The sequence below is a fragment of the Leptidea sinapis genome, chromosome 29, assembly GCF_905404315.1.
Source record: "Leptidea sinapis chromosome 29, ilLepSina1.1, whole genome shotgun sequence".
Taxonomy (NCBI): domain Eukaryota; kingdom Metazoa; phylum Arthropoda; class Insecta; order Lepidoptera; family Pieridae; genus Leptidea; species Leptidea sinapis.
Genome location: NC_066293.1, coordinates 7,163,441 through 7,176,576, shown reverse-complemented (window position 1 = coordinate 7,176,576; position 13,136 = coordinate 7,163,441). Strand labels below are relative to the sequence as shown.

The window sequence follows — 13,136 nt, the reverse complement described above, 5'->3', positions numbered from 1 at the left end:
AACGTCTTCAGCCTCAAGACTGATCTGATGGACAAGCCGCTATTGACAGACATCGCTAACGACACCATGAGGGAAATCAGTAATAATTTGCACCCCCAAGAGATCACGTACATCTTAGCAAAAGTACTGTATTCATGTCTCGAGGCGCCTAATGAAAGTAGCCCAGAGAGCCAGTCCCCGTTCGAAGATACAAGACCTGCGTATCTAGCTTGGCTCCTAGAGGAGCCTATAATTAAGCCCATAACATCCTATGCCCCCGGCTCCCAGATGTTAGGGCTCCTCTGTTAGTTATAGAAAAAGATCTGGCCGTCTACGTAGTATTCGTACGCAAAACGTGGTCAAAGCAGCAAGGGAAAGTATTCGAAGAAATCCTATTCGAAAGCAAAAGATTTTATCTCGGCAGATGAAGATAGCACCTAGAACTGTGTCTAACAAACAAAATGACCGTATTTATGCTCAAAGCTATATGGGTATTTTAAGAGAGATTTTAAATTACTTCGTAATGATTATTTAATAAATCTAGAGCCCTATTACGAAATTCGAAATACGGAGTTCCGGTCCGAAACGAAATAACGTCGAACTCCGAATTAAATGCTATTACAAAAGTAAAGAGTCCGCCATCTAACGTTTTTTTTTTTCAACTAGTGCTTATTTCGTGAATGGTAACACTTAGCTCATGTTTGATTTGACAGATAATTAGTTTGATCCTTCCGCTGAACGAATATGGTTGTGTATACGCTTGAACAACGCTGGCAAATATTGCGACATTACTTTGAAAATCATGGTAATGTTGCAGAGTGTGTGCGAAAATTGCGTACGGATTTTGGAAGAAGAGAAGCACCGTCAGCTCCGTATGTTCGTTATCTTGTGAAAAAAGTGAAACAAACTGGCATCCTCATCGATAAACTAAAGCGTAGGTGTAAGCATTGTTTTTGGCTACTAGGTTGCTCAACAGCAGGCTTTTCACGCCAAAAACAATGCGTACACCCGAGAATATTGCTGCTGTGACAGAAAGTGTGCGTGAAGCGCCGTCAACATCAATTCACCGTCGTTCTCAACAATTGAACATTTCGGGGATGTAAACAAGCAAAATTATCGCATTTGGGGCACAGAAAACCCGCAAGCATACATTGAAAAGCCGACGCACCCAAAACGAGTCACTGTTTGGTGCGGATTTTTGTCCAGAGGCATAATTGGGCCATTTTTCTTCGAAAATGAGCAAGGAGCGGCCGTTATAGTCAATGGCGATCGTTATCGGCACATGTTGAACGAATTTTTGTTAACAAAAATTGAAGAGGAGGATATTGGCAACATTTGGATTCGACAGGACGGCGCTACGTGCCACACAGCCGAATCTACACTTGATGTTTTGCGCCCAGTTTTTGAAGACTGCATCATCAGCCGTAGAGCTGATGTCGTTTGGCCACCTCGGAGCTGCGATTTGACACCGTTGGACTATTTTTGTAGGGTGCCGTCAAAGATAAGTGTTGTACGCCGACAAGCCAGAGACAATTGACGCTTTAAAGGACAATATTCGTGAAGCCATTGGTGAAATACAGCTGCACACAATCGATAATGTACTTAAAAATTGGACCGATCGTGTAGGCTACTGCATGGACAGCCGAGGCAGCCATTTGAATGAAATTATTTTCCATTATTAACCGGAAGGATGGTACTTTCAAATAAAAAAAGAACTTGAGAAAATATTCAGTAGTTTTTTTATAGCATCAAAAAAAAGTTATTTGGCTGACCGTTTATATCGGATCAGAAAAGTGCGGACGTATTTCGTTTCGAAACCATAGACGTAAAAAATTGCACAAAGAGGATATGAATGTACATACTTATATTACCGATAAATCGAAACCCTAATGGATTTCATTATGAAATATCCAGATTTAGCTTGGGCTTTATTCATAGCGTAAAGAGGCATATTAAATCAATAAGAATATGGGATATTATCACAAATCATTTGAACAATAATAACAAGTTAAATTATCCTTTAAACACTAACAATATGTATAACAGATTTTGCTTTTATTTACTTTTAATATTTGCATTTGTATCATTATTGCATGTTTGTTGCTAAGGGGTCCGGGTGGACTGATAAAAAAACTTGGCGAAAAAAGCCAATGCAGCAGCTCTTCGATGGCACTGGTGGTGGGCCACCAACAGCTGGCATATTATCCCAAAATGACTTAAAGGGTTTCGTTGAGCCTCAGACAGAGAAACAAAAAATTAAACAAAAATCGGGACTTGTACTATTTGTAGTCCCGCTGACTCCGTTTTGCTTATTTTTTTGTTCATTGTACAGAAATTTGATCTCTACAGTTTTATTATAATATTAATTAACTATTTGCCTATGGTAGCTGGTTCCTATCCATAAAGGTAAGATTTTTGGAATTTAAAAAGTGTTTATCAGTGATGTTGTTGTTGGAACATGTTAGTTGAAAGATAATACATACGTTTATTTTAACCTAACCCAAAAACCTCAAATAATATAATCATTTTTTTCTCCATTATACCGGTTCCAAATTAAAAATGTATGTGTAATATGAAAAAGAGGAAGCACGCTCAGGCAGCGAGTGGTAAGACTGGATGTCGTCGTGGAGACAGTAAAATTAGTAATACTTCAATAGAAATCATGAATATTTCATTTCATTTGAATATCAACAGAAACATCTAATATAACTATTGAAAATAATCCAATAATCCCTCAATATACTCTATCAGTTCAGATCCCACGGCTTACATTACTATTGGAAGGACTAAGTACAAGGAAAATGACAAAGCTCCATTTATTGTGTACGTACAAAGAGCAACAAATTCACCAAATGACATTACCACTCTACACCCTGTTTCATTTGGTAGCTTCCTTAAAAAAATATGTAGGAACAGAATTTCTTTATCTTTCTCAAATTTTACTGATGCTAACACCTTCATTGATAATTCCAGCTTTAAAAGCTTTTTAAGGTGATACCTTAAAAGGTTCTGATTACGGAATCCATGACAAAGTAACGAAATTCTTAAGAAAAAATTAAGGATACTCGGCCGAATCTTTTTTATGGTATACGGATATTTAAGTCATCTTCATCTCCATAACATAGTTATGGGCAAGTAATTGTCGTATCATCATGGTATCGATCAATGGGACTCCTTAACGACTTACAGTAAGGGTGCGATATGTGGCAGAATTTCTGAGTGTCTGTAATCAAATTGCAAAGCGCTTACGTTCATTGCTGCATTGAAAAACGTTTCGCGAGGAGTCATACTGAAACATGACGACCTCAGTCGATTTCGGGCCTAATTTCGATATTTGGAAGTTCTATTTACGTTTGAACTTATAACGATATGAAGGCGGACAGTTATTGGTACAATGTGTTACAAGCCAACAGTTTCAAGTGGTTGGCGTCGTTTCTCATTTTCGACCCCGAAGCGTCAGTGATTCTCGAGCGCCGAAGTGAACTGTCGTGCGATAACTGTGTAAATTGTTTTTTGTGTTTTTGAAGAATAATACCCAAAATTCAGTAACTGTTTTTATATTACATATAGAGTATATATCCAAGATTATTTACATAATTATAATAGTTATAATATAGATAATTTCTTGATAAAATCTCCAGTGAAAATAGCATCTATTCAAATTGAATAACGGCTAAAGATAGACTATGAATTTTGTCTGCTCATTTTTAGTGTTTATTTACTTTGAAACATGTTGAAATATATCTTTATTTACTTAAAAAATTATCGTTAAATATGTTTCAGTAGTTATTTTGTCCCAATATATCCTAGTTTGACATAAAATCGATTCTAAACACGGGGCCTCCCAAAATCAACGCACACACTCAAATCGCTATCTTCTATGTGTGCGTGTCGGAAGGGAGTCGGGGCTTACGCGGTGTCCTACGTGGGCGAATCAACGCGAACGCGAAGCGGCGCGGCGCGGCGCGAAAATAACAAACATTCGAAACCTATTGAAGTGGCCTACGTGACCAAACGCACGTGGGGTGCGGTGCGGAGCGGCGCGAAATGAAGCGAACGCGATCAGTTGGCTTTATATATGCGCGCGTAGTGGACGCGTCGGCCATATTTTTTTCAAGCAAAAATTAAGTAGTAATGTCGGAAGTAGAACATCTTATTATTGCTATCCAAGAACGTCCTACATTATGGGACAAAAGGAATAAAAGTTACCACAACCGTTTATTATCGCACCGCGAATGGGAGGCTGTGGCTAAAATAATTGGGACTACAAGTAAGTACAACATATTTCTTTATTATTATTACATTCTTAGCAAAGGATGTTGCACAAAACACAGTTTAAAGTTTTCTCTTGCCTGTGCGGCTGCTCGTGATGTGGCATTGTATCTTCTTTGAGAATTATGTCTTTGTGTTTGTGACATATTTTGATATGTTTTTCGGAAAGACATTAACTCATTCTCATTTATTGATTCAAGATCCCTTATAATATTGTGTAGTAAACATATGGCTTTGACGATATGAACTGCATTTGTAACATTCGTTTCGATAGATTTATGTAGAATTCTGAATTTAGAAGTTATTGAACCAAAAGAACATTCCACCACCATTCTGGCTCGAGATAAGCGATAATTATAATTATCTTTGGCGTCCCCTTTAACCGTTGATTTTTCTGGAAAAGGTCGCAATAGGTATTTCTTCAGAGGAATCGCCGCATCTCCAAGGAGCACATACGGAGCTATGATATTAGAGCCCGGTAATACTTGTTCTTTAGGTATTTTTAGTCTTCCTTGTTCTATTGCTTTTCGAAAGGGGCATTCCTCAAAAACACCGGCATCGTTGTCTTTTCCATAGGAACCCACATTTATCATTACAAACTTATAATTTGGGTCAGTGACTGCTAACAACCCAATCGAAAAAAAGGATTTGTAATTATAATACATGGAACCACTCTTTTTTGGTTTTATTATGCGAATGTGCTTTCCGTCAATACATCCAATGCAATTATGAAACTGCCATCTGTCCCAAAAACATTGCGCTATGTTTTTAAAGCTATCTTCTGAAGGTTCGGGCATGTGTTTCCTAACTAATTGAGTCCATATAGCTTTGCAAACTTGTGGTACGATTGTAGAAATAGCAGATTTTGAAATTCTGAACGAGAAAGCGAGTTGCCGAAATTGTATACCTGTGGCCAAATACCTGAAATAATGCAAAATATTAAGTTATAATTCCTATTCTATTTTCAGGTGAAATGACTAAGAAAAAATGGAAAAATTTGAGAGACACGTTTAGTAAAGAATTAAAAAAAATTCCTAAGCCACGTTCTGAGACTGACGCTAATTATATAAGTTTGGTGTTCGCCTAATGGACAATACAGATGCAAATAATATAATAGAAATTACTTAGTCTGGTCATAAATACTGTTAGAATTAAAATTAACAAAATATTACATTTGAATTTGGAATCATATATATATCATTGAGTTTTCTCATTTTGGCGCCAATTGATTGAACAATATTTTCCCTTATTAAAATGTAGTGGGGTGATAAAGAGAACCGAATCGCTGTGATTGCATTACACAAGTAGTTATGGAGCCACTGACATGTATGGAACCTGATAAATTCACTGCATTCGCCAATCGAGATAGCACAGACCCTGCTCCTGTACACAGCTTCCTGCCGTAATAGAGAAGATATAATAATGAAACTGCTGGAACGGTTTTTTGCGCTAGATGTATATAAAAGGGTCGAGAGTGGTATTCTCGTAACTTGCGCAGAAGACACCATGAGAATGGTCTGGACTGTGCAATACTGCAAGTATCCTCGTCCCAGGCTTATGAACGTCTTCAGCCTCAAGACTGATCTGATGGACAAGCCGCTATTGACAGACATCGCTAACGACACCATGAGGGAAATCAGTAATAATTTGCACCCCCAAGAGATCACGTACATCTTAGCAAAAGTACTGTATTCATGTCTCGAGGCGCCTAATGAAAGTAGCCCAGAGAGCCAGTCCCCGTTCGAAGATACAAGACCTGCGTATCTAGCTTGGCTCCTAGAGGAGCCTATAATTAAGCCCATAGCATCCTATGCCCCCGGCTCCCAGATGTTAGGGCTCCTCTGTTAGTTATAGAAAAAGATCTGGCCGTCTACGTAGTATTCGTACGCAAAACGTGGTCAAAGCAGCAAGGGAAAGTATTCGAAGAAATCCTATTCGAAAGCAAAAGATTTTATCTCGGCAGATGAAGATAGCACCTAGAACTGTGTCTAACAAACAAAATGACCGTATTTATGCTCAAAGCTATATGGGTATTTTAAGAGAGATTTTAAATTACTTCGTAATGATTATTTAATAAATCTAGAGCCCTATTACGAAATTCGAAATACGGAGTTCCGGTCCGAAACGAAATAACGTCGAACTCCGAATTAAATGCTATTACAAAAGTAAAGAGTCCGCCATCTAACGTTTTTTTTTTCAACTAGTGCTTATTTCGTGAATGGTAACACTTAGCTCATGTTTGATTTGACAGATAATTAGTTTGATCCTTCCGCTGAACGAATATGGTTGTGTATACGCTTGAACAACGCTGGCAAATATTGCGACATTACTTTGAAAATCATGGTAATGTTGCAGAGTGTGTGCGAAAATTGCGTACGGATTTTGGAAGAAGAGAAGCACCGTCAGCTCCGTATGTTCGTTATCTTGTGAAAAAAGTGAAACAAACTGGCATCCTCATCGATAAACTAAAGCGTAGGTGTAAGCATTGTTTTTGGCTACTAGGTTGCTCAACAGCAGGCTTTTCACGCCAAAAACAATGCGTACACCCGAGAATATTGCTGCTGTGACAGAAAGTGTGCGTGAAGCGCCGTCAACATCAATTCACCGTCGTTCTCAACAATTGAACATTTCGGGGATGTAAACAAGCAAAATTATCGCATTTGGGGCACAGAAAACCCGCAAGCAATCATTGAAAAGCCGACGCACCCAAAACGAGTCACTGTTTGGTGCGGATTTTTGTCCAGAGGCATAATTGGGCCATTTTTCTTCGAAAATGAGCAAGGAGCGGCCGTTATAGTCAATGGCGATCGTTATCGGCACATGTTGAACGAATTTTTGTTAACAAAAATTGAAGAGGAGGATATTGGCAACATTTGGATTCGACAGGACGGCGCTACGTGCCACACAGCCGAATCTACACTTGATGTTTTGCGCCCAGTTTTTGAAGACTGCATCATCAGCCGTAGAGCTGATGTCGTTTGGCCACCTCGGAGCTGCGATTTGACACCGTTGGACTATTTTTGTAGGGTGCCGTCAAAGATAAGTGTTGTACGCCGACAAGCCAGAGACAATTGACGCTTTAAAGGACAATATTCGTGAAGCCATTGGTGAAATACAGCTGCACACAATCGATAATGTACTTAAAAATTGGACCGATCGTGTAGGCTACTGCATGGACAGCCGAGGCAGCCATTTGAATGAAATTATTTTCCATTATTAACCGGAAGGATGGTACTTTCAAATAAAAAAAGAACTTGAGAAAATATTCAGTAGTTTTTTTATAGCATCAAAAAAAAGTTATTTGGCTGACCGTTTATATCGGATCAGAAAAGTGCGGACGTATTTCGTTTCGAAACCATAGACGTAAAAAATTGCACAAAGAGGATATGAATGTACATACTTATATTACCGATAAATCGAAACCCTAATGGATTTCATTATGAAATATCCAGATTTAGCTTGGGCTTTATTCATAGCGTAAAGAGGCATATTAAATCAATAAGAATATGGGATATTATCACAAATCATTTGAACAATAATAACAAGTTAAATTATCCTTTAAACACTAACAATATGTATAACAGATTTTGCTTTTATTTACTTTTAATATTTGCATTTGTATCATTATTGCATGTTTGTTGCTAAGGGGTCCGGGTGGACTGATAAAAAAACTTGGCGAAAAAAGCCAATGCAGCAGCTCTTCGATGGCACTGGTGGTGGGCCACCAACAGCTGGCATATTATCCCAAAATGACTTAAAGGGTTTCGTTGAGCCTCAGACAGAGAAACAAAAAATTAAACAAAAATCGGGACTTGTACTATTTGTAGTCCCGCTGACTCCGTTTTGCTTATTTTTTTGTTCATTGTACAGAAATTTGATCTCTACAGTTTTATTATAATATTAATTAACTATTTGCCTATGGTAGCTGGTTCCTATCCATAAAGGTAAGATTTTTGGAATTTAAAAAGTGTTTATCAGTGATGTTGTTGTTGGAACATGTTAGTTGAAAGATAATACATACGTTTATTTTAACCTAACCCAAAAACCTCAAATAATATAATCATTTTTTTCTCCACTATACCGGTTCCAAATTAAAAATGTATGTGTAATATGAAAAAGAGGAAGCACGCTCAGGCAGCGAGTGGTAAGACTGGATGTCGTCGTGGAGACAGTAAAATTAGTAATACTTCAATAGAAATCATGAATATTTCATTTCATTTGAATATCAACAGAAACATCTAATATAACTATTGAAAATAATCCAATAATCCCTCAATATACTCTATCAGTTCAGATCCCAAGGCTTACATTACTATTGGAAGGACTAAGTACAAGGAAAATGACAAAGCTCCATTTATTGTGTACGTACAAAGAGCAACAAATTCACCAAATGACATTACCACTCTACACCCTGTTTCATTTGGCAGCTTCCTTAAAAAAATATGTAGGAACAGAATTTCTTTATCTTTCTCAAATTTTACTGATGCTTACACCTTCATTGATAATTCCAGCTTTAAAAGCTTTTTAAGGTGATACCTTAAAAGGTTCTGATTACGGAATCCATGACAAAGTAACGAAATTCTTAAGAAAAAATTAAGGATACTCGGCCGAATCTTTTTTATGGTATACGGATATTTAAGTCATCTTCATCTCCATAACATAGTTATGGGCAAGTAATTGTCGTATCATCATGGTATCGATCAATGGGACTCCTTAACGACTTACAGTAAGGGTGCGATATGTGGCAGAATTTCTGAGTGTCTGTAATCAAATTGCAAAGCGCTTACGTTCATTGCTGCATTGAAAAACGTTTCGCGAGGAGTCATACTGAAGCATGACGACCTCAGTCGATTTCGGGCCTAATTTCGATATTTGGAAGTTCTATTTACGTTTGAACTTATAACGATATGAAGGCGGACAGTTATTGGTACAATGTGTTACAAGCCAACAGTTTCAAGTGGTTGGCGTCGTTTCTCATTTTCGACCCCGAAGCGTCAGTGATTCTCGAGCGCCGAAGTGAACTGTCGTGCGATAACTGTGTAAATTGTTTTTTGTGTTTTTGAAGAATAATACCCAAAATTCAGTAACTGTTTTTATATTACATATAGAGTATATATCCAAGATTATTTACATAATTATAATAGTTATAATATAGATAATTTCTTGATAAAATCTCCAGTGAAAATAGCATCTATTCAAATTGAATAACGGCTAAAGATAGACTATGAATTTTGTGTGCTCATTTTTAGTGTTTATTTACTTTGAAACATGTTGAAATATATCTTTATTTACTTAAAAAATTATCGTTAAATATGTTTCAGTAGTTATTTTGTCCCAATATATCCTAGTTTGACATAAAATCGATTCTAAACACGGGGCCTCCCAAAATCAACGCACACACTCAAATCGCTATCTTCTATGTGTGCGTGTCGGAAGGGAGTCGGGGCTTACGCGGTGTCCTACGTGGGCGAATCAACGCGAACGCGAAGCGGCGCGGCGCGGCGCGAAAATAACAAACATTCGAAACCTATTGAAGTGGCCTACGTGACCAAACGCACGTGGGGTGCGGTGCGGAGCGGCGCGAAATGAAGCGAACGCGATCAGTTGGCTTTATATATGCGCGCGTAGTGGACGCGTGGGCCATATTTTTTTCAAGCAAAAATTAAGTAGTAATGTCGGAAGTAGAACATCTTATTATTGCTATCCAAGAACGTCCTACATTATGGGACAAAAGGAATAAAAGTTACCACAACCGTTTATTATCGCACCGCGAATGGGAGGCTGTGGCTAAAATAATTGGGACTACAAGTAAGTACAACATATTTCTTTATTATTATTACATTCTTAGCAAAGGATGTTGCACAAAACACAGTTTAAAGTTTTCTCTTGCCTGTGCGGCTGCTCGTGATGTAGCATTGTATCTTCTTTGAGAATTATGTCTTTGTGTTTGTGACATATTTTGATATGTTTTTCGGAAAGACATTAACTCATTCTCATTTATTGATTCAAGATACCTTATAATATTGTGTAGTAAACATATGGCTTTGACGATATGAACTGCATTTGTAACATTCGTTTCGATAGATTTATGTAGAATTCTGAATTTAGAAGTTATTGAACCAAAAGAACATTCCACCACCATTCTGGCTCGAGATAAGCGATAATTATAATTATCTTTGGCGTCCCCTTTAACCGTTGATTTTTCTGGAAAAGGTCGCAATAGGTATTTCTTCAGAGGAATCGCCGCATCTCCAAGGAGCACATACGGAGCTATGATATTAGAGCCCGGTAATACTTGTTCTTTAGGTATTTTTAGTCTTCCTTGTTCTATTGCTATTCGAAAGGGGCATTCCTCAAAAACACCGGCATCGTTGTCTTTTCCATAGGAACCCACATTTATCATTACAAACTTATAATTTGGGTCAGTGACTGCTAACAACCCAATCGAAAAAAAGGATTTGTAATTATAATACATGGAACCACTCTTTTTTGGTTTTATTATGCGAATGTGCTTTCCGTCAATACATCCAATGCAATTAGGAAACTGCCATCTGTCCCAAAAACATTGCGCTATGTTTTTAAAGCTATCTTCTGAAGGTTCGGGCATGTGTTTCCTAACTAATTGAGTCCATATAGCTTTGCAAACTTGTGGTACGATTGTAGAAATAGCAGATTTTGAAATTCTGAACGAGAAAGCGAGTTGCCGAAATTGTATACCTGTGGCCAAATACCTGAAATAATGCAAAATATTAAGTTATAATTCCTATTCTATTTTCAGGTGAAATGACTAAGAAAAAATGGAAAAATTTGAGAGACACGTTTAGTAAAGAATTAAAAAAAATTCCTAAGCCACGTTCTGAGACTGACGCTAATTATATAAGTTTGGTGTTCGCCTAATGGACAATACACATGCAAATAATATAATAGAAATTACTTAGTCTGGTCATAAATACTGTTAGAATTAAAATTAACAAAATATTACATTTGAATTTGGAATCATATATATATCATTGTTCATTGAGTTTTCTCATTTTGGCGCCAATTGATTGAACAATATTTTCCCTTATTAAAATGTAGTGGGGTGATAAAGAGAACCGAATCGCTGTGATTGCATTACACAAGTAGTTATGGAGCCACTGACATGTATGGAACCTGATAAATTCACTGCATTCGCCAATCGAGATAGCACAGACCCTGCTCCTGTACACAGCTTCCTGCCGTAATAGAGAAGATATAATAATGAAACTGCTGGAACGGTTTTTTGCGCTAGATGTATATAAAAGGGTCGAGAGTGGTATTCTCGTAACTTGCGCAGAAGACACCATGAGAATGGTCTGGACTGTGCAATACTGCAAGTATCCTCGTCCCAGGCTTATGAACGTCTTCAGCCTCAAGACTGATCTGATGGACAAGCCGCTATTGACAGACATCGCTAACGACACCATGAGGGAAATCAGTAATAATTTGCACCCCCAAGAGATCACGTACATCTTAGCAAAAGTACTGTATTCATGTCTCGAGGCGCCTAATGAAAGTAGCCCAGAGAGCCAGTCCCCGTTCGAAGATACAAGACCTGCGTATCTAGCTTGGCTCCTAGAGGAGCCTATAATTAAGCCCATAACATCCTATGCCCCCGGCTCCCAGATGTTAGGGCTCCTCTGTTAGTTATAGAAAAAGATCTGGCCGTCTACGTAGTATTCGTACGCAAAACGTGGTCAAAGCAGCAAGGGAAAGTATTCGAAGAAATCCTATTCGAAAGCAAAAGATTTTATCTCGGCAGATGAAGATAGCACCTAGAACTGTGTCTAACAAACAAAATGACCGTATTTATGCTCAAAGCTATATGGGTATTTTAAGAGAGATTTTAAATTACTTCGTAATGATTATTTAATAAATCTAGAGCCCTATTACGAAATTCGAAATACGGAGTTCCGGTCCGAAACGAAATAACGTCGAACTCCGAATTAAATGCTATTACAAAAGTAAAGAGTCCGCCATCTAACGTTTTTTTTTTCAACTAGTGCTTATTTCGTGAATGGTAACACTTAGCTCATGTTTGATTTGACAGATAATTAGTTTGATCCTTCCGCTGAACGAATATGGTTGTGTATACGCTTGAACAACGCTGGCAAATATTGCGACATTACTTTGAAAATCATGGTAATGTTGCAGAGTGTGTGCGAAAATTGCGTACGGATTTTGGAAGAAGAGAAGCACCGTCAGCTCCGTATGTTCGTTATCTTGTGAAAAAAGTGAAACAAACTGGCATCCTCATCGATAAACTAAAGCGTAGGTGTAAGCATTGTTTTTGGCTACTAGGTTGCTCAACAGCAGGCTTTTCACGCCAAAAACAATGCGTACACCCGAGAATATTGCTGCTGTGACAGAAAGTGTGCGTGAAGCGCCGTCAACATCAATTCACCGTCGTTCTCAACAATTGAACATTTCGGGGATGTAAACAAGCAAAATTATCGCATTTGGGGCACAGAAAACCCGCAAGCAATCATTGAAAAGCCGACGCACCCAAAACGAGTCACTGTTTGGTGCGGATTTTTGTCCAGAGGCATAATTGGGCCATTTTTCTTCGAAAATGAGCAAGGAGCGGCCGTTATAGTCAATGGCGATCGTTATCGGCACATGTTGAACGAATTTTTGTTAACAAAAATTGAAGAGGAGGATATTGGCAACATTTGGATTCGACAGGACGGCGCTACGTGCCACACAGCCGAATCTACACTTGATGTTTTGCGCCCAGTTTTTGAAGACTGCATCATCAGCCGTAGAGCTGATGTCGTTTGGCCACCTCGGAGCTGCGATTTGACACCGTTGGACTATTTTTGTAGGGTGCCGTCAAAGATAAGTGTTGTACGCCGACAAGCCAGAGA

The 13,136-nt window shown here is 38.2% G+C and overlaps 1 protein-coding gene across 7 annotated transcripts in view; it reads right to left on the bottom strand.

The window, feature by feature from the left end:
* Positions 1-13,136, bottom strand: part of LOC126973367 (putative nuclease HARBI1) — a 54,685-nt gene that overhangs the window by 25,030 nt on the left and 16,519 nt on the right. For 2 of the 7 annotated variants that reach the window (XM_050820608.1, XM_050820606.1), the window contains exon 2: positions 9,496-10,982. The exons of 4 other annotated variants lie outside the window; for them this stretch is intronic. In XM_050820608.1, the coding sequence (XP_050676565.1) occupies positions 10,088-10,982 (895 nt within the window). In that variant the 3' untranslated portion in view covers positions 9,496-10,087. Of the gene's footprint in view, positions 1-3,283; positions 8,262-9,495; positions 10,983-13,136 lie in introns of those variants that run through there. One more of the 7 variants, XM_050820601.1, reaches the window with a different exon arrangement.